Source organism: Oncorhynchus keta, chromosome 2 (assembly GCF_023373465.1).
Source record: "Oncorhynchus keta strain PuntledgeMale-10-30-2019 chromosome 2, Oket_V2, whole genome shotgun sequence".
Taxonomy (NCBI): Eukaryota; Metazoa; Chordata; class Actinopteri; order Salmoniformes; family Salmonidae; genus Oncorhynchus; species Oncorhynchus keta.
In genome coordinates this window covers 11,375,448-11,397,427 of record NC_068422.1, presented here as the reverse complement: position 1 = coordinate 11,397,427, position 21,980 = coordinate 11,375,448, and the positions used below count along the sequence as shown (strand labels likewise).

Sequence of the window (21,980 nt, the reverse complement as noted above, 5' to 3'; positions counted from 1 at the left end):
ATGTTTCATCGAAATGTACAGCTCTGTGTCATCCGCATAGCAGTGAAAGTTAACATTATGTTTCCGAATGACATCACCAAGAGGTGAAAACAATATTCACAATATTATTCACAATATTAACAGTGTTTTCCTGTACACAGACTTCTTGTACAGTAATACCACTGAGGCTTCTGGGTTGCACTGGGTTGGGTATACTCCTCTCTTGTGGGGAGTATATGACAACGCAATAAGTAGGATGAAATTGCCAATACACACTGACCTAAGACAAGTGTAGTTTGTCCCACTAATAGCTGGGTTTAATTTAATTCGACAAAGAGCTTTCTTCCAAGGTTAACTTCACTTTAACCTGAGACATTTCAATGAAATTAAACACAGGAGACTTGTTTGATTCACATTCCCTTTAATTTGTGGTTTAAAATCTTAAATCAAAACTTCAAAAGAACATTAGTGTTCTCAAAGCTCCACCCTTTGGCAAATCAGTCACAAGGTAATAACAATAGGCATACTGTTTACATACATACACACACATAACATGTATGTATGTATGTATGTATGTATGTATGTATGTATGTATGTATGTATGTATGTATGTATGTATGTATGTATGTATGTATGTATGTATGTACAGTGGGGAAAACAAGTATTTGATACACTGCCGATTTTTCAGGTTTTCCAACTTACAAAGCATGTAGAGGTCTGTCATTTTTATCATAGGTACACTTCAACTGTGAGAGACGGAATCTAAAACAAAAATCCAGAAAATCACATTGTATGATTTTTAAGTAATTAATTTGCATTTTATTGCATTACATAAGTATTTGATACATCAGAAAAGCAGAACTTAATATTTGGTACAGAAATCTTTGTTTGCAATTTCAGAGATCATACATTTCCTGTAGTTCTTGACCAGGTTTTCACACACTGCAGCAGGGATTTTGGCCCACTCCTCCATACAGACCTTCTCCAGATCCTTCAGATTTCAGGGCTGTCACTGGGCACTACAGACTTTCAGCTCCCTCCAAAGATTTTCTATTGGGTTCAGATCTGGAGACTGGCTAGGCCACTCCAGGACCTTGAGATGCTTCTTACGGAGCCACTCCTTAGTTGCCCTGGCTGTGTGTTTCGGGTCGTTGTCATGCTGGAAGACCCAGCCATGACCCATCTTCAATGCTCTTACTGAGGGAAGGAGGTTGTTGGCCAAGATCTCGCGATACATGGCCCCATCCATCCTCCCCTCAATACGGTGCAGTCGTCCTGCCCCCTTTGCAGAAAAGCATCCCCAAAGAATGATGTTTCCACCTCCATGCTTCACGGTTGGAATGGTGTTCTTGGGGTTGTACTCATCCTTCTTCTTCCTCCAAACACAGCGAGTGGAGTTTAGACCAAAAAGCTCAATTTTTGTATCATCAGACCACATGACCTTCTCCCATTCCTCCTCTGGATCATCCAGATGGTCATTGGCAAACTCCTGACCCATCCTGTCTCAGCCTCCAGTATTTATGCTGCAGTCGTTTATGTGTCGGGGGGCTAGGGTCAGTTTGTTATATCTGGAGTACTTCTCCTGTCCTATTCGGTGTCCTGTGTGAATTTAAGTGTGCTCTCTCTAATTCTCTCTTTCTTTCTCTCTCTCGGAGGACCTGAGCCCTAGGACCATGCCTCAGGACTACCTGACATGATGACTCCTTGCTGTCCCCAGTCCACCTGGCCGTGCTGCTGCTCCAGTTTCAACTGTTCTGCCTTATTATTATTGGACCATGCTGGTCATTTATGAACATTTCAACATCTTGGCCATGTTCTGTTATAATCTCCACCCGGCACAGCCAGCAGAGGACTGGCCACCCCACATAGTCTGGTTCCTCTCTAGGTTTCTTCCGAGGTTATGGCCTTTCTAGGGAGTTTTTCCTAGCCACCGTGCTTCTACACCTGCATTGCTTGCTGTTTTGGGTTTTAGGCTGGGTTTCTGTACAGCACTTTGAGATATCAGCTGATGTACGAAGGGCTATATAAATACATTTGATTTGATTTGAGCCCCAGACCGAGGGTGATTGACAGTCTTCTTGAACTTCTTCCATTTTCGAATAATTGCGCCAACAGTTGTTGCCTTCTCACCAAGCTGCTTGCCTATTGTCCTGTAGCCCATCCCAGCCTTGTGCAGGTCTACAATTCTATCCCTGATGTCCTTACACCCTCTCTGGTCTTGGCCATTGTGGAGAGGTTGCAGTCTGTTTGACAGGTGTCTTTTATACAGGTAACACGTTCAAACAGGTGCAGTTAATACAGGTAATGAGTGGAGAACAGGAGGGCTTCTTAAAGAAAAACTAACAGGTCTGTGAGTGCCGGAATTCTTACTGGTTGGTAGGTGATCAAATACTTATGTCATGCAATAAAATGCAAATTAATTACTTAAAAATCATACAGTGTGATTTTCTGTTGTTTTGTTTTAGATTCCGACTCTCACAGTTGAAGTGTACCCATGAATAAATTACAGACCTCTACATGCTTTGTAAGTAGGAAAACCTGCAAAATCGGCAGTGTTTCAAATACTTGATCTCCCCACTGTATATATACATGTGTGTGTATATACAGTGCCTTGCGAAAGTATTCGTCCCCCTTGAACTTTGCGACCTTTTGCCACATTTCAGGCTTCAAACATAAAGATATAAAACTGTATTTTTTTGTGAAGAATCAACAACAAGTGGGACACAATTATGAAGTGGAACGACATTTATTGGATATTTCAAACTTTTTTAACGAATCAAAAAAATCAAAAACTGACAAATTGGGCGTGCAAAATTATTCAGCCCCCTTAAGTTAATACTTTGTAGCGCCACCTTTTGCTGTGATTACAGCTGTAAGTCGCTTGGGGTATGTCTCTATCAGTTTTGCACATCGAGAAACTGAAATTTTTTCCCATTCCTCCTTGCAAAACAGCTTGAGTTCAGTGAGGTTGGATGGAGAGCATTTGTGAACAGCAGTTTTCAGTTCTTTCCACAGATTCTCGATTGGATTCAGGTCTGGACATTGACTTGGCCATTCTAACACCTGGATATGTTTATTTTTTAACCATTCCATTGTAGATTTTGCTTTATGTTTTGGATCATTGTCTTGTTGGAAGACAAATCTCCGTCCCAGACTCCATCAGGTTTTCTTCCAGAATGGTCCTGTATTTGGCTCCATCCATCTTCCCATCACATTTAACAATCTTCCCTGTCCCTGCTGAAGAAAAGCAGGCCCAAACCATGATGCTGCCACCACTGTGTTTGACAGTGGGGATGGTGGGTTCAGGGTGATGGGCTGTGTTGCTTTTACGCCAAACATAACGTTTTGCATTGTTGCCAAAAAGTTCCATTTTGGTTTCATCTGACCAGAGCACCTTCTTCCACATGTTTGGTGTGTCTCCCAGGTGGCTTGTGGAAAACTTTAAACAACACTTTTTATGGATATCTTAAGAAATGGCTTTCTTCTTGCCACTCTTCCATAAAGGCCAGATTTGTGCAATATAAGACTGATTGTTGTCCTATGGACAGAGTCTCCCACCTCAGCTGTAGATCTCTGCAGTTCATCCAGAGTGATCATGTGCCTCTTGGCTGCATCTCTGATCAGTCTTCTCCTTGTATGAGCTGAAAGTTTAGAGGGACGGCCAGGTCTTGGTAGATTTGCAGTGGTCTGATACTCCTTCCATTTCAATATTATCGCTTGCACAGTGCTCCTTGGGATGTTTAAAGCTTGGGAAATATTTTTGTATCCAAATCCGGCTTTAAACTTCTTCACAACAGTATCTCGGACCTGCCCGGTGTGTTCCTTGTTCTTCATGATGCTCTCTGCGCTTTTAACGAACCTCTGAGACTATCACAGTGCAGGTGCATTTATACGGAGACTTGATTACACACAGGTGGATTGTATTTATCATCATTAGTCATTTAGGTCAACATTGGATCATTCAGAGATCCTCACTGAACTTCTGGAGAGAGTATGCTGCACTGAAAGTAAAGGGGCTGAATCATTTTGCACGTCCAATTTTTCAGTTTTTGATTTGTTAAAAAAGTTTTAAATATCCAATAAATGTTGTTCCACTTCATGATTGTGTCCCACTTGTTGTTGATTCTTCACAAAAAAATACAGTTTTATATCTTTATGTTTGAAGCCTGAAATGTGGCAAAAGGTCGCAAAGTTCAAGGGGGCCAAATACTTTCGCAAGGCACTGTATATATATATATATACATACATACATGCGTACAGTTGAAGTCGGAAATTTACATACACCTTAGCCAAATACATTTAAACTCAGTTTTTCACAATTCCTGACATTTAATCCTAGTAAAAATTCCATGTCTTAGAATCACCACTTTATTTTAAGAATGTGAAATGTCAGAATAATAGTAGAGAGAATGATTTATTTCCCAATGGGTCAGAAATGTACATACACTTAATTAGTATTTGGTAGCATTGCCTTTAAATTGTTTAACTTTGGTCAAACATTTCGGGTATCCTTCCACAAGCTTCCCACAATAAGTTGGGTGAATTTTGGCCCATTCCTCCTGACAGAGCTGGTGAAACTGAGTCATTGTTTGTAGGCCTCCTTGCTCGCACACGCTTTTTCAGTTCTGCCCACAAATTTTCTATAGGATTGAGGTCAGGGCTTTGTGATGGCCACTCCAATACCTTGACTTTGTTGTCCTTAAGCCATTTTGCCACAACTTTGGAAGTATGCTTGGGGTCATTGTCCATTTGGAAGAGGCATTTGCAACCAAGTTTTAACTTCCTGACTATCTTCAGATGTTGCTTCAATATTTCCACATAATTTTCCTACCTCATGATGCCATCGATTTTGTTTAGTGTACCAGCCCCTCCTGCAGCAAAGCACCCCCACAACATGATGCTGCCACCCCCATGCTTCACGGTTGGGATGGTGTTCTTCGGCTTGCAATCCTCCCCCTTCGTCCTCCAAACATAACAATGGTCATTATGGCCAAACAGTTCTATTTTTGTTTCATCAGACCAGAGGACATTTCTCCAAAAAGTACGATCTTTGTCCCCATGTGCATTTGCAAACCGTAGTCTGGCTTTTTTATGGCGGGTTTGGAGCAGTGGCTTCTTCCTTGCTGAGCGGCCTTTCAGGTAATGTCGATTCGGAATCGTTTTACTGTGGATATAGATACTTTTGTAACGGTTTCCTCCAGCATCTTCACAAGGTCCTTTGCTGTTGTTCTGGGATTGATTTGCACTATTCGCACCAAAGTACATTCATCTCTAGAAGACAGAACGCTTCTCCTTCCTGAGTAGTATGACAGCTGCGTGTTCCCATGGTGTTTATACTTGCATACTATTGTTTGTACAGATGAACGTGGTACCTTCAGGCATTTGGAAATTGCTCCCCATGGATGAACCAGACTTGTGGAGGTCTTCAATATTTTTTCTGAGGTCTTGGCGGATTTCTTTTGATTTTCCCATGATGTCAAGCAAAGAGGCACTGAGTTTGAAGGTAGGCCTTGAAATACACCCACAAGTACACCTCCAATTGACTCAAATGATGTCAATTAGCCCATCAGAAGCTTCTAAAGCCATGACATATTTTTCTGCAATTTTCCAAGCTATTTAAAGGCACAGTCAACTTAGTGTATGTAAACTTCTGACCCACTGGAATTGTGATACAGTGAAATATAAGTGAAATAATCTGTCTAAACAATTGTTGGAAAAATAACTTGTCATGCACAAAGTAGATGTCCTAGCCGACTTGCCAAAACTATAGTTTGTTAACAAGAAATTTGTGGAGTGGTTGAAAAACAAGTTTTAATGACTCCGACCTAAGTGTTTGTAAACTTTCGACTTCAACTGTATATATATACACACACACACATATACACATATAATATATACATACACATTATACACAAACAATAAAAATCTACTTTCCGCCAAGACCTTCACTTAATTACCGTAGGTCTAATGCATTGATTAATAATTGTAATTTCATATTCCAAAATAATATTTAGTACAAGTCAACATTATTTTTTACAAATAAAAACATCTACGTCATGTCTGAAATTTTACAATATTCAACATTATTTAGTCAATGGTGTTAATAATTTTATCAGTGAAATAAAAGGACCTGTAAGGATCTACAATACTATTAATCAACTTTTTCACATTATCAGTATTTTATTATTCCTCCCACCTTTTTTCTAGAGATAAGTTCAAAAACATCACCTCAAGACATATGATAGAACGCCATCTCTCTCCTTCTCTATTCCACCATCCCCTCTCTTTCTCTCACCCTCTTCTCTCTCGGGGTGTGGCACAGCTATAGCCCACTGATAAGACGCACTCTGCCTGTGCCCCTCTCTGCCCTCTTCCACCCTACACTGGGTTCTAGCCAATCTGCATCAAGCAGCAGAGTACGACTCGGACCCCACTATCCAGTCAGTGTTATAAATCACTAAATGATACTAAACAGGTTATAAAAGTAAAGAGCACTTCTCAATATATGATTGCAATTCAATATTAAAGTCCATTTTTAACCAGGTTAAATATTGGTTAATATTAGACTAGAGGAAGGCTACAAATTCATAGCCCAGACCTGCTTCCCTTCTGATAGTTAGGAAATGGATTTAAATTGTATTCATACTGACCTTTAGTTCCAGGTATAAGACAATGTACAGAGACGGGTCCACTATCTAGCCACACTCTACTTCTGAATGGCACATTAGAGTAACCAATCAACACTGTGGCATCTACATTTCTCCCATTTGATCGGTGGGGACATGGGGTGGGGGGTTCTCTTAACACTGATATACTTCCTTCTTGCGTGAATGGCTCCAGTTGATTGGTTCCAGGGAAGTGGTGGGTCAGTTGGTCTGTTTGATGACGGGAGGAAACTCATTCTCATCATCCAGACAGACGGGTCCCTCTGCAAACTCATGTTCAGGGATCACATCCCCTTTCTCAGCCCCTCCATCCTCTGAGTAGCCTGGGAAGAGGATAGAAGAAGAGAGATTACAGGGCACGTCACCAGACTAAGGACTGTATTCAGTCTATAAAGCTGAAGATTTACAGATTCCACAACACACATTTAAAGGTCATTTTCCAATTGAGCCGACATATGCAGCGTTTACCGTGATGCAGTTTCCGCTAAAGCGGGAACATTTCCTTAAATTTCAATCACGCAGTAAAGCTAAAATTCTGTGATACGGATTGAAAAAAGTCCTTAATCACACAAGGTAAGACATACTACATTCATGAAGCAAACCACACACATTACCTGTGAGAGTGGTAGAAGAGGGTGCAGTCGAGGGGAGGGACACAGTGGCAGCGTATGATGGGCTGGTTGACGGTGGGAGGGACCTTCCATCCTCTGACTCCTTCTCTTCCTGTTGTGCTTCCTGTGGCGCCTCATCTCCTTCAAATAGCCTGGAGAAAACACAAAGAGAGCCTGAGTTCACGCACATATACAAACATGCTTATGCACACACATATGCTCACCAGGGTCAGTTCCATTTCAATTCCAGTCAATTCAGAAAGTAAATAAAATTCCACATTTCCCTCATTGAAAAGCATTGAAATTAATTGGAATGTCATTTTGCTTCCTGAATGGACTGGAATTGAAATGTTATTGACCCCAACTCTGAGGCTCACACACACAGATCCCAGTCCCCCACCTGTGTTTTCTGACCAGATCCCAGTCCCCCACCTGTGTTTTCTGACCAGAACCCAGTCCCTCACCTGTGTTTTCTGACCAGATCCCAGTCCCCCACCTGTGTTTTCTGACCAGAACCCAGTCCCTCACCTGTGTTTCCTGACCAGAACCCAGTCCCTCACCTGTGTTTCCTGACCAGAATCCAGTCCCTCACCAGTGTTTCCTGACCAGAACCCAGTCCCTCACCTGTGTTTTCTGACCAGAACCCAGTCCCTCACATGTGTTTCCTGACCAGAACCCAGTCCCTCACCTGTGTTTCCTGACCAGAATCCAGTCCCTCACCTGTGTTTCCTGACCAGAACCCAGTCCCTCACCTGTGTTTCCTGACCAGAACCCAGTCCCTCACCTGTGTTTCCTGACCAGAACCCAGTCCCTCACCTGTGTTTCCTGACCAGAACCCAGTCCCTCACCTGTGTTTTCTGACCAGAACCCAGTCCCTCACCTGTGTTTCCTGACCAGAACCCAGTCCCTCACCTGTGTTTCCTGACCAGAACCCAGTCCCTCACCTGTGTTTCCTGACCAGAATCCAGTCCCTCACCTGTGTTTCCTGACCAGAATCCAGTCCCTCACCTGTGTTTCCTGACCAGAACCCAGTCCCTCACCTGTGTTTTCTGACCAGAACCCAGTCCCTCACCTGTGTTTCCTGACCAGAACCCAGTCCCTCACCTGTGTTTCCTGACCAGAATCCAGTCCCTCACCTGTGTTTCCTGACCAGAACCCAGTCCCTCACCTGTGTTTCCTGACCAGAACACACTCTCCTCCGTCCTGTGGGTCAATGTTATAGATGTAGAGATGTCCATCTGATGATGCCACCAGCAGCCGAGGTAGCTTCTGAACCCTGAAAATATAGCAAGTAATAGGACTGTAAAATAAAGTGACACACCATCCCGCCCTGCATCCCCCCGCAAACACACAAACTTACGTGGACAAGGCGCATACGTTCTTGAGTCCGAACATGTTGAGTCGTACGGTGGCAAAGGCCCGGTCTTGGTGCATCATGTCAGAGACCTGGGAGGGAAGGTAGGTGCTGGCTGCTGTGAACATCTTCCCCACGTAGGCACCCCACGTAGGAGACTCGCCATCTCGACTAGAGACCGGCAGAGGAGACAGGCAGGGGAGACAGGCAGAGGAGACAGGCAGAGGAGACAGGCAGGGGAGACAGGCAGGGGAGACAGGCAGGGAGGCAGGGGAGACAGGCAGAGGAGACAGGCAGAGGAGACAGGCAGAGGAGACAGGCAGGGGAGACAGGCAGGGGAGACAGGCAGAGGAGGCAGAGGAGACAGGCAGACAGGCAGGGGAGACAGGCAGGGGAGACAGGCAGGGGAGACAGGCAGAGGAGACAGGCAGGGGAGACAGGCAGGGGAGACAGGCAGGGGAGACAGGCAGGGGAGACAGGCAGGGGAGACAGGCAGAGGAGACAGGCAGAGGAGACAGGCAGGAGTCAATCACACTGCTCTTCCTGACTGACTACAGAGACCAAACTAACATAAAACATGAACACACCTGACAACTCGCCACTGAGGACCAGAAAGGGACAAGTCGTAAGACGATCAACACAACAAAATCTGGAGAGTAAACAGTGAGTACCTGGGGCTGTGCTGTTCCAGTTTGAAGATATGGACCGTCTCTGTGTTGCTGGAGGCACAGAGGAACTGTGCATCTGAACTAAAGGACAACGAGCTGATACTCACATACCTGAGACACAGACACACATGGTAAGAGTGATCATCCCGCAAGATACCAAAACTACCACTACAATACCTTGGAATCGTTCTGTAGTCTGTCTACACATGTAGTACCTGTTGTGTCTGTCGTATCTGTGTCTGTCATATCTGTATTCTGTCTACACATGTTGTGTCTGTTCTGTATTATCAGTAATATCTGTAGTGTCTGTAATATCTGCAGTGTATGTAGTATCTGTAGTGTATGTAGTGTCTGTAATATCTGCAGTGTATGTAGTATCTGTAGTGTATGTAGTGTCTGTAATATCTGCATTGTATGTAGTATCTGTAGTGTATGTGGTGTCTAATATCAGCAGTGTATGTAGTATCTGTAGTGTATGTAGTGTCTGTAATATCTGCAGTGTATGTAGTATCTGTAGTGTATGTGGTGTCTAATATCTGCAGTGTCTGCAATATCTGTAGTCGGTCTACACAAACTCAGCAAAAAAAGAAACATCCCCTTTTCAGGACCCTGTCTTCCAAAGATCATTTGTAAAAATCCAAATAACTTCACAGATCTTCATTGTAAAGGGTTTAAACACTGTTTCCCGTGCTTGTTCAGTGAACCATAAACAATTAATGAACATGCACCTGTGGAACGGTCATTAAGATACTAACAGCTTACAGACAGTAGGCAATTAAGGTCACAGTTATGAAAACTTAGGACACTAAAGAGGCCTTTCTACTGACTCTGAATAACACCAAAAGAAAGATGCCCAGGGTCCCTGCTCATCTGCGTGAACGTGCCATAGGCATGCTGCAAGGAGGCATGAGGACTGCAGATGTGGCCAGGGCAATAAATTGCAATGTCCGTATGTGAGACGCCTAAGACAGCGCTACAGTACAGGGAGACAGGACGGACAGCTGATCGTCCTCGCAGGGGCAGACCACGTGTAACAACACCTGCACAGGATTGGTACATCCGAACATAACACCTGTGGGACAGGTACAGGATGGCAACAACAACGGCCCGAGTTACACCAGGAACACACAATCCCTCCATCAGTAACAGGTAGAAAGAGGCTGGACTGAGGGCTTGTAGGCCTGTTATAAGGCAGGTCCTCACCAGACATCACCGGCAACAACGTCGCCTATGGGCACAAACCCACTGTCGCTTGACCAGACAGGACTGGCAAAAAGTGCTCTTCACTGACGAGTCGCGGTTTTGTCTCACTAGAGCTGATGGTCGGATTCGCGTTTATCGTCGAAGGAATGAGCATTACACAGAGACATGTACTCTGGAGCGGGATCAATTTGGAGGTGGAGGGTCCGTCATGGTCTGGGGCGGTGTGTCACTGCATCATCGGACTGAGATGGCAGGCAATCTCAACGCTGTGCGTTACAGGGAAGACATCCTCCTCCCTCATGTGGTACCCTTCCTGCAGACTCATCCTGACAGGACCCTCCAGCATGACAATGCCACCAGCCATGCTGCTTGTTCTGTGCGTGATTTCCTGCAAGACAAGAATGTCAGTGTTCTGCCATGACCAGTGAAGAGCCCGGATCTCAATCCCATTGAGCACATCTGGGACCTGTTGGATCAGAGAGTGAGGGCTAGGGCCATTCCCCCCAGAAACTTCCAGATGCCTTGGTAGAAGAGTGGGGTAACATCTCACAGCAAGAACGGGCAAATCTGGTGCAGTCCATGAGGAGGAGATACAGTGCAGTACTTAATGCAGCTGGTGGCCACACCAGATACCGACTGTTACTTTTGATTTTGACCCCCCCTTTGTTCAGGGACACATTGTTAAATTTCTGTTAGTCACATGTCTGTGAAACTTGTTCAGTTTATGTCTCAGTTGTTGAATCTTGTTTTGTTCATACAAATATTTACACAAGTTGAAAAGTCTGAAAATAAACACAGTTGACAGTGAGAGGACATTTCTTTTTTTTCTGAGTTTAGTAACAGTAGTGTCTGTAGTATCTGTAGTCTGTCTACACATGTAGTGTCCAAACACACCAAGAAAGTTGTGAAGAGGGCACGACAACGCCTTTTCCCCCTCAGAAGGGGACACTACAGATACAACAGACACAGACACTACAGGCACTACATATAATTACAGACACTACATGTGTAGACAGACTACAGATACCACAGACACTACAATCCGACTTGCTTCAAGATGTCCTCCATTGTTCCTGTACCCAAGAAAGCAAAGGTAACAGAACAAAGTGACTATCGCCCCATAGCACCCTCTTCTGTCATCATTAAGTACTTTGAGAGGCTAATTAAGGATAATTTCACCTCTACCTTACCTGACACCCTAGACTCACTTCAATTTGCTTACCGCCCCAATAGACCCACAGAGGATGCAATCACCATCGCACTGCACACTGCCCTGGACAAGAGGAATACCTACGTCAGAATGCTGTTCATTAACTATACCTCAGCCTTCAACACCATAGTACCCTCCAAGCCCATCATTAAGCTCGGGGCCCTGGGTCCTGGACTTCTTGACAGGCTGCCCCCAGGTGGTGAAGATAGGAAACATCACCTCCACTTTGATCCTCAACACTGGGGCCACACAAGGGTGCGTGCTCAGCCCCCTCCTGTACTCTCTGTTCACCTATGACGAGACAGCCTACAGGGAGGAGGTTAGGGCCCTGGGGGAGTATTTCCAGGAAAATAACCTCATACTCAATATCAACAAAACGAAGGAGCTGATCGTGGACTTCAGGAAACAGCAGAGGGAGCACCCCCCTATCCACATCGACGGGACCGCAGTGGAGAAGGTGGTAAGCTTCAAGTTCCTCGGTGTTCACATCACTGACCATCTGAAATGGTCCACCCACACAGACAGTGTGGTTAAGAAGGCTGGAGAAATTTGGCTCCTAAGACCCTCAAATATTTACAGATGCACAATTGAGAGCATCCTGTCGGGCAATATCACCGCCTGGTACGGCAACTGCACCACCCACAACCACAAGTTTCTCCAGAGGGTGGTGCGGTCTGCACAACACATCACCATGGCCAAACTACCTGCCCTCCAGGACACCTACAGCACCCGATGTCACAGGAAGCCCAAAAAGATCATCAAGGACATCAACCACCCGAGCCAGGGCCTGTTCACCTCGCTATCATCCAGAAGACGAGGTCAGTGCAGGTGCATCAAAGCTGTGACAGGGAGACTGAAAAACATATTCTATCTCAAGGCCATCAGACTGTTAAATAGCCTTCACTAGCCGGCTACCATTCGGTACTCAACCTTGCACCTTAGAAGCTTAATATCTATGCATAGTCACTTTACCCCTACCTACATCTTCAAATGACCTCGACTAACCTGTACCCACACACATTGACTAGGTATCGGTACACCCTGTATATAGCCTCCACATTGACTCGGTATCGCTACCCCCTGTATATAGCCTCCACATTGACTCGGTATCGGTACCCCCTGTATATAGCCTCCACATTGACTCGGTATCGCTACCCCCTGTATATAGCCTCCACATTGACTCGGTATCGGTACCCCCTGTATATAGCCTCCACATTGACTCTGTACCGGTACCCCCTGTATATAGCCTCCACATTGACTCGGTATCGGTACCCCCTGTATATAGCCTCCACATTGACTCGGTATCGGTACCCCCTGTATATAGCCTCCACATTGACTCGGTATTGGTACCCCCTGTATATAGCCTCCACATTGACTCGGTATCGGTACCCCCTGTATATAGCCTCCACATTGACTCGGTATCGCTACCCCCTGTATATAGCCTCCACATTGACTCGGTATTGGTACCCCCTGTATATAGCCTCCACATTGACTCGGTATCGGTACCCCCTGTATATAGCCTCCACATTGACTCGGTATTGGTACCCCCTGTATATAGCCTCCACATTGACTCGGTATCGGTACCCCCTGTATATAGCCTCCACATTGACTCGGTATCGGTACCCCCTGTATATAGCCTCCACATTGACTCGGTATCGGTACCCCCTGTATATAGCCTCCAAATTGACTCGGTATCGCTACCCCCTGTATATAGCCTCCACATTGACTAGGTATCGGTACCCCCTGTATATAGCCTCCACATTGACTCGGTATCGCTACCCCCTGTATATAGCCTCCACATTGACTCGGTATTGGTACCCCCTGTATATAGCCTCCACATTGACTCGGTATTGGTACCCCCTGTATATAGCCTCCACATTGACTCGGTATCGCTACCCCCTGTATATAGCCTCCACATTGACTCGGTATCGGTACTCCCTGTATATAGCCTCCACATTGACTCGGTATTGGTACCCCCTGTATATAGCCTCCACATTGACTCGGTATCGCTACCCCCTGTATATAGCCTCCACATTGACTCGGTATTGGTACCCCCTGTATATAGCCTCCACATTGACTCGGTATCGGTACCCCCTGTATATAGCCTCCACATTGACTCGGTATTGGTACCCCCTGTATATAGCCTCCACATTGACTCGGTATTGGTACCCCCTGTATATAGCCTCCACATTGACTCGGTATTGGTACCCCCTGTATATAGCCTCCACATTGACTCGGTATTGGTACCCCCTGTATATAGCCTCCACATTGACTCGGTATCGGTACCCCCTGTATATAGCCTCCACATTGACTCGGTATTGGTACCCCCTGTATATAGCCTCCACATTGACTCGGTATCGGTACCCCCTGTATATAGCCTCGCTATTGTTATTTTACTGTGTTACATGTTTTTTTTATTAGTTTATTTAGTAAATATTTTCTTAAAACGGCATTGTTGGTTAAGGGATTATAAGTAAGCGTTTCATGGTAAGGTCTACACCTGTTCGGTGCATGTGACAAATAACTGTTGATTTGATCTGTAGTGTCTGTAGTATCTGTAGTCTGTCTACACATGTAGTATCTGTAGTCTGTCTACACATGTAGTATCTGTAGTCTGTCTACACATGTAGTATCTGTAGTCTGTCTACACATGTAGTATCTGTAGTCTGTCTACACATGTAGTATCTGTAGTATCTGTAGTCTGTCTACACATGTAGTATCTGTAGTCTGTCTACACATGTAGTATCTGTAGTCTGTCTACACATGTAGTATCTGTAGTCTGTCTACACATGTAGTATCTGTAGTATCTGTAGTCTGTCTACACATGTAGTATCTGTAGTATCTGTAGTCTGTCTACACATGTAGTATCTGTAGTCTGTCTACACATGTAGTATCTGTAGTATCTGTAGTCTGTCTACACATGTAGTATCTGTAGTCTGTCTACACATATAGTATCTGTAGTATATGTAGTCTGTCTACACATGTAGTATCTGTAGTCTGTAGTCTGTCTACGCATGTAGTAGAGCGAGAGTTGCACCCCTTCTGAAAAAACCTACACTCGATCCCTCCGATGTCAACAACTACAGACCAGTATCCCTTCTTTCTTTTCTATCCAAAACTCTTGAACGTGCCGTCCTTGGCCAGCTCTCCCGCTATCTCTCTCAGAATGACCTTCTTGATCCAAATCAGTCAGGTTTCAAGACTAGTCATTCAACTGAGACTGCTCTTCTCTGTATCACGGAGGCGCTCCGCACTGCTAAAGCTAACTCTCTCTCCTCTGCTCTCATCCTTCTAGACCTATCGGCTGCCTTCGATACTGTGAACCATCAGATCCTCCTCTCCACCCTCTCCGAGTTGGGCATCTCCGGCGCGGCCCACGCTTGGATTGCGTCCTACCTGACAGGTCGCTCCTACCAGGTGGCGTGGCGAGAATCTGTCTCCTCACCACGCGCTCTCACCACTGGTGTCCCCCAGGGCTCTGTTCTAGGCCCTCTCCTATTCTCGCTATACACCAAGTCACTTGGCTCTGTCATAACCTCACATGGTCTCTCCTATCATTGCTATGCAGACGACACACAATTAATCTTCTCCTTTCCCCCTTCTGATGACCAGGTGGCGAATCGCATCTCTGCATGTCTGGCAGACATATCAGTGTGGATGACGGATCACCACCTCAAGCTGAACCTCGGCAAGACGGAGCTGCTCTTCCTCCCGGGAAGGACTGCCCGTTCCATGATCTCGCCATCACGGTTGACAACTCCATTGTGTCCTCCTCCCAGAGCGCTAAGAACCTTGGCGTGATCCTGGACAACACCCTGTCGTTCTCAACTAACATCAAGGCGGTGGCCCGTTCCTGTAGGTTCATGCTCTACAACATCCGCAGAGTACGACCCTGTCTCACACAGGAAGCGGCGCAGGTCCTAATCCAGGCACTTGTCATCTCCCGTCTGGATTACTGCAACTCGCTGTTGGCTGGGCTCCCTGCCTGTGCCATTAAACCCCTACAACTCATCCAGAACGCCGCAGCCCGTCTGGTGTTCAACCTTCCCAAGTTCTCTCACGTCACCCCGCTCCTCCGCTCTCTCCACTGGCTTCCAGTTGAAGCTCGCATCCGCTACAAGACCATGGTGCTTGCCTACGGAGCTGTGAGGGGAACGGCACCTCAGTACCTCCAGGCTCTGATCAGGCCCTACACCCAAACAAGGGCACTGCGTTCATCCACCTCTGGCCTGCTCGCCTCCCTACCACTGAGGAAGTACAGTTCCCGCTCAGCCCAGTCAAAACTGTTCGCTGCTCTGGCTCCCCAATGGTGGAACAAACTCCCTCACGACGCCAGGACAGCGGAGTCAATCACCACCTTCCGGAGACACCTGAAACCCCACCTCTTTAAGGAATACCTAGGATAGGATAAAGTAATCCTTCTCATCCCCCCCCCCTTAAAAGATTTAGATGCACTATTGTAAAGTGGCTGTTCCACTGGATGTCATAAGGTGAATGCACCAATTTGTAAGTCGCTCTGGATAAGAGCGTCTGCTAAATGACTTAAATGTAAATGTAATGTATATGTAGTTGGTCTACACATGTAGTATCTGTAGTATATGTAGTCTGCCTACACATGTAGTATCTGTAGTATATGTAGTCTTTCTACACATGTAGTATCTGTAGTATATGTAGTCTGTCTACACATGTAGTATATGTAGTCTGTCTACACATTTAGTATCTGTAGTATCTGTCGTCTGCCTACACATGTAGTATCTGTGGTATCTGTAGTCTGTCTACACATGTAGTATCTGTAGTCTGTCTACACATGTAGTATCTGTAGTCTGGTATAAACGGACCTCTTCATCCCTCTACGGAACTCAAACAGCCTCTGTCCCTCTGGGATGGTGAACACTCTGATCACTGTACCCTGGATTGGAGGAGGAGATGATCAGACAGAACCGGAGACAGAGATGTACACTGAGTACACAAAACATTAGGAACATCTGCTCTTTCCATAACAGACTGACCAGGTGAATCCAGGTGATAACTATGATCCCTTATTGATGCCACTTGATAAATCCACTTCAACCAGTGTAGATGAAGGGGAGGAGACAGGTTAAAGAAGGATTTTTAAGCCTTGAGACAGTTGAGAAATGCATTGTGTATGTGTGTCATTCAGAGGGTGAATGGGTGAGACAAAAGGTGTAAGTAAGTGTTCTAATGTTGTGTACACTCAGTGTATATGTGTATATACATGCGTTTATATATATATACAGAGAGAGAGAGAGAGAGAGAGAGAGAGAGAGAGAGAGAGAGAGAGAGAGAGAGAGAGAGAGAGAGAGAGAGAGAGAGAGAGAGAGAGAGAGAGAGAGAGAGAGAGAGAGAGAGAGAGAGAGAGAGAGAGAGAGAGAGAGAGAGAGAGAGAGAGAGAGAGAGAGAGAGAGAGAGAGAGAGAGAGAGAGAGAGAGAGAGAGAGAGAGAGAGGTACTGTTGAAAGATAGGCAGAGACAACCAGAACGAGAGAGAAAGGAACAGTCAGACTCACCCTCTCGGAGGCACTGGCGAGTTTGGTTCCTGAAGCGTTGAATGTGAGGGCTGCCAGGGGACTGTCATGGGCTGGGATCATCGTCACCTTGCTCTGAGGAAAACACAGGTCACACATTAGTGACATCATCAACCTGTGACCACTTCAACAGCCGTGACATGCAATGACTGTACTTCATGTACCCAAAAGTATTAAGGCAGCTCAACTACCTCTCCAACTACTCTACTAGCTAACCCACAAGCTGCCATTGGGGTCAACATGAATACCCCCTGCGTTGTGCTGTGCAGACAGAGGTTTGAATAGTAGCGGTGGCAGAAGTCATTTGAATATCAGGTCTTACCAGGTTGTTGGTGTCATAGACCATGATCTCTCCGATGGTTTGACTGCCAGGGTACGCCAGGTAGGAGTTACCATGGTTCACAGAGAGGGCACAGAGACCTGAAGGGTTGGAGGGGTTGTCTGTGTTTAGAAACTGAGCATAGTTGAGGGTATGATGAATTGTGTGTGTGTTTGTGTCCATATTCAGTACCTGAGGGGTTGTGGGGCGTGTTGAGCAGCGTCTTCAGCAGCTTCATGTCTTTGATGTTGTGGATGTAGACTGACTCCTCCAGACACACCACCAGCCTCTACAGGGGACAGACAGGGAAACGTTGCAGCAGAGCTGGAAGATGGGATAGGTTTGGAATGGGAACTGATCTCAGGATTGGTGAGAGAGATTGGATTGGAATGGGGCCTCAATCTGACCAAAGTATACAGTCTTAGAAAAAAGGGTTCCAAAAGGGTTCTTTGGCTGTCCTATGGGGAACCCTTTAACATTTTAGATAGCACCTTTTTTCTAAGAGTTTAGCGGTGAGAAATGGGTTTGGAATATGTCCATTACCTGTCTGTTGAGCCGGACTGAGAGGATGTTGTTAGAGTAGCTATAGTTGCAGATCTCTGTTCCCCTTTTGAAGTGGTAGACGTTCATACGTCGGGGCATGGAGAGACTGACCACCGCCACCAGACTGCTGGAGAACAACCGCTCCACGATGTACACGTCTGGACACTCCGCTGGGAGAGGGAGGGAAGGGGGAGGGGAGAGGGAGGGAGGGAAGGGGAGAGGGAGGGGAATGGGGGAAAAAGGGAGGGAGAGGGAAGTTGTAAAAAGGGAGGGAGAGGGAGGGAAGTTGGAAGGGGGAGGGAAGGGTTAAATCACATACAAGTGCTAATATAAAACACACTGCGCATAGAATACACACACACACACATACACCACACACACACACACTTTACATCATTCATTCCATCATTCATTCAAACTAAAACATTCATAGGATCACACACTTTCCTCTCTCTGTGATATGAAACACTGGTCAAATACTTGCAGAATGCATTACTGCGAACAGGCTTATGGTGTAACACACTGCTCTCTACTATTGTTTACATATGTGGGAGAGGGAGGGCTATGTCAGCTTAGAACAACTTGTTCTCTGGTTACAAGACTACTGTTCAACCATGCGAGTTGACCTGACCACAGCTTATTGGGTGTTTGTTTTGTCCCGGTGCTAGGATACCAGCTAGGTGTTTAACTGTAGCTACCAGTACACACAGGCTATAAGGACACTCACTCACCTCCTTCGTGGATGCAGTCCATCTTGTCCACTGAGGTGACAGAGAAGAGTCTGTAGCCTGACTTAGTGCCCACTGATAGAGATCTGAAACACACAGAGACCCAACTGTAGTTACACATCCAAGATGGTGTCCACTATGTGTGTAGTCTAATAATCCACTATAGGGGTGTAGTGTTGTACACCGCCATAATGGTTTCATCAGAATCACCTCTCAAGTTTTGCTTGAAGGTTACCGTTTGTTAATATGATGTAACCAAATAGGCTGGATGTTCACTTGTTGTGCCATAATCTAAATAATCATCTACCTTGTTTTTATTTCACCTTTATTTAACCAGGTAGGCTAGTTGAGAACACCTTTATTTAACCAGGTAGGCTAGTTGAGAACACCTTTATTTAACCAGGTAGGCTAGTTGAGAACAAGTTCTCATTTGCAACTGCGACCTGGCCAAGATAAAGCAGTACAACAACACAGAGTTACGCACGCTATACCTCTTAAACTAAATGAACAAACAATGGAAAAACCATACAATAAAATCAAACCAGTTCAGTGACAAACAATTCAGGCAGTTGTAAAAAAAAGAAAACTCCAGCATTTATCTTTTTGTTATCTGTGAGTCCAATATCAAAACCACACAAGTAATTAATGGAAATTAAATGGATCTTTGATTGGAGAAAAGTCTCTCTCCCTATCCTTGTTCTCTAACCGGGACACCTGTATCAGCTACTACCTTTACTCAGTGCATTCTTAAATTACTACACGCTTATGAGTGGAAAGGCTGATTGGACCAAGGCTGATTGGACCACTAAAGGCAGAGGATGTTTTCTAAGGAGAGTCTTTGTACACACTCTGCTTACCAGGAAATGTAGGGGATACATGAAATGCCTCACTACCCACTGAGCTATATATAGCAGTCAGGGGGAAATGAAGGATACACCGTGTGCTGTATGGTCAACACAGCAAGAGTTGACTCGGGTCATGTGATCACCCTCGGCACTTCAAACACCCCTGATAATCAAGCACACTATGGGCATATACAGAGATACTGTGTAGAGAAAAGGAGGGGCAGGCATCTGTCAACAGGTGGAATAGGATGGACTAGGAAGATATAGGATCATATTCATTCTAGAGTAGACACTGATCTAATATCAGTTTAACATTTCCCCTCCTTATGGTTTAGGTTACGCTATGTGGAGGGTGAGCTGATCCTAGATCTGTGCCTGAGGGCAACCACTACCCAGAGTTGAACAGGTGCATGGTTCAGTGGCATATAGGCCTATCCCAGGCAACATATAGCCTAACTGCTGCTTGTCTTATCTTATCATGTCTGAGGATGATGGAAAATGGCAGAGATCTAACATGAACATGTGTGTTTGGCCACCTGGCTGTTACTACACCTGTAACCGCCCTGTAGCTCAACAGTGTCTGGCTGCTCCTCTATCACTCACACTGAACTTCCATCACACTCAACTTCCAACATTCATAATGTTACCTAGCATGGGATCCAATACCCAAAGACCCTTTGTCATAATGTTACCTAGCATGGGATCCAATACCCAAAGACCCTTTGTCATAATGTTACCTAGCATGGGATCCAATACCCAAAGACCCTTTGTCATAATGTTACCTAGCATGGGATCCAATACCCAAAGACCCTTTGTCATAATGTTACCCAATCCAGACCCTTTGTCATAATGTTACCTAGCATGGGATCCAATACCCAAAGACCCTTTGTCATAATGTTACCTAGCATGGGATCCAATACCCAAAGTCCCTTTGTCATAATGTTAGCATGGGATCCAATAGCATAATGGGATCCAATACCCAAAGTCCCTTTGTCATAATGTTACCTAGCATGGGATCCAATACCCAAAGACCCTTTGTCATAATTTTACCTAGCATGGGATCCAATACCCAAAGACCCTTTGTCATAATGTTACCTAGCATGGGATCCAATACCCAAAGAGCCTTTGTCATAATGTTACCTAGCATGGGATCCAATACCCAAAGACCCTTTGTCATAATGTTACCTAGCATGGGATCCAATACCCAAAGACCCTTTGTCATAATGTTACCTAGCATGGGATCCAATACCCAAAGACCCTTTGTCATAATATTAAATCATGACAGTTCCACAACTCCTTGCATGTGTCATCATCCGAGACAAAAAAAAACAAATTTGCACAATAGTCTGCTGTGCTGACCAGTATCTCTTCTGTAGGTCAAATCTTGCCTGGATACTTTTCTCTGGCCATCTATCTATAAGCCTTCGTAGTGTGTTGGCGTACTTCACAAGGTACCAACCTATAACTTAGGAACTGTGTTGATGAGACACCATGGGACAATTGTATTAACACTGATAAACTACATGCACAAGTGGGTTAGGTAAGAAGATAGAATTCATACATTAACATATATCTGCTACAGACCAACAGACAGACCATATTACAGCTGGACGGACGCATACAGATTTGCTGCCTAGATTATGCAAGAAGAACCTTCTAACAGTGTGACAAGTTGAATACGCTAGAACTGTCCCGAGTTGGCAGACAGGGCGCTTGCTTACGTGGTGTCCTGGTTGAACGAGGCGCTGATCAAGCCTTGAGGCCCTCCCGGACCGTCGGGTGTCTCCCGTTCCTCCATCTCGTCCACAGTGATTATCCTGTCCTGCTCCACTGCCCTAGTTCAGTGGCCTGTGTTCGGATCGATCACTCCGAAACCCAGCTCCTCTACACACGTATGCGCTTGAGATTAGTTATTACAATGTAATACATGCTATACAAATTGGAAATTGATGGCTTGAATCCTGAAACTAAAATTATTATTTGTTTCTTCTATTTTAGAACACGGCGCTTGTAATTCTGTTTTAACCCTAACTTCTAGAGTTAACAGGAGGCAGACAAAAACAAAAACAGCTGAGGGCTGGATGCGTCACTTTAGTGCTCTTTTCTATTGGCTGGTTGGAATTTGGAGACTACCTCTGCACCACTCAGATTGCCCAACCTTTTCAAAACATGTATATGATTGGGTGGATTCGATTATGCTGCACCGCGGCACTGGGTTAAGGCCTGTTACGTCATCGGTCGAAAGCGGGGAGGGAGGAGCAGGAGTGCACTTCTCAAATCGAACAGTATGTGCTGCTGGGTCATTTTGTC

General features: G+C 45.2%; 1 protein-coding gene across 1 annotated transcript; it reads right to left on the bottom strand.

Annotated features, from left to right (window-relative positions):
* Positions 1-383: 383 nt before the first annotated feature.
* Positions 384-21,796, bottom strand: LOC118371001 (WD repeat domain phosphoinositide-interacting protein 1-like). The gene is made up of 12 exons (XM_052471879.1): positions 21,392-21,796; positions 18,829-18,911; positions 18,098-18,267; positions 17,747-17,843; positions 17,558-17,655; positions 17,218-17,310; positions 16,529-16,599; positions 9,281-9,388; positions 8,616-8,780; positions 8,424-8,531; positions 7,259-7,407; positions 384-6,967 (listed from the first exon to the last, which is right to left on the bottom strand). The coding sequence occupies exons 1-12, from the start codon at positions 21,466-21,468 to the stop codon at positions 6,846-6,848; spliced, it is 1,341 nt and encodes a 446-aa protein (XP_052327839.1). The 5' UTR covers positions 21,469-21,796; the 3' UTR covers positions 384-6,845.
* Between the last annotated feature and the right edge of the window lie 184 nt (positions 21,797-21,980).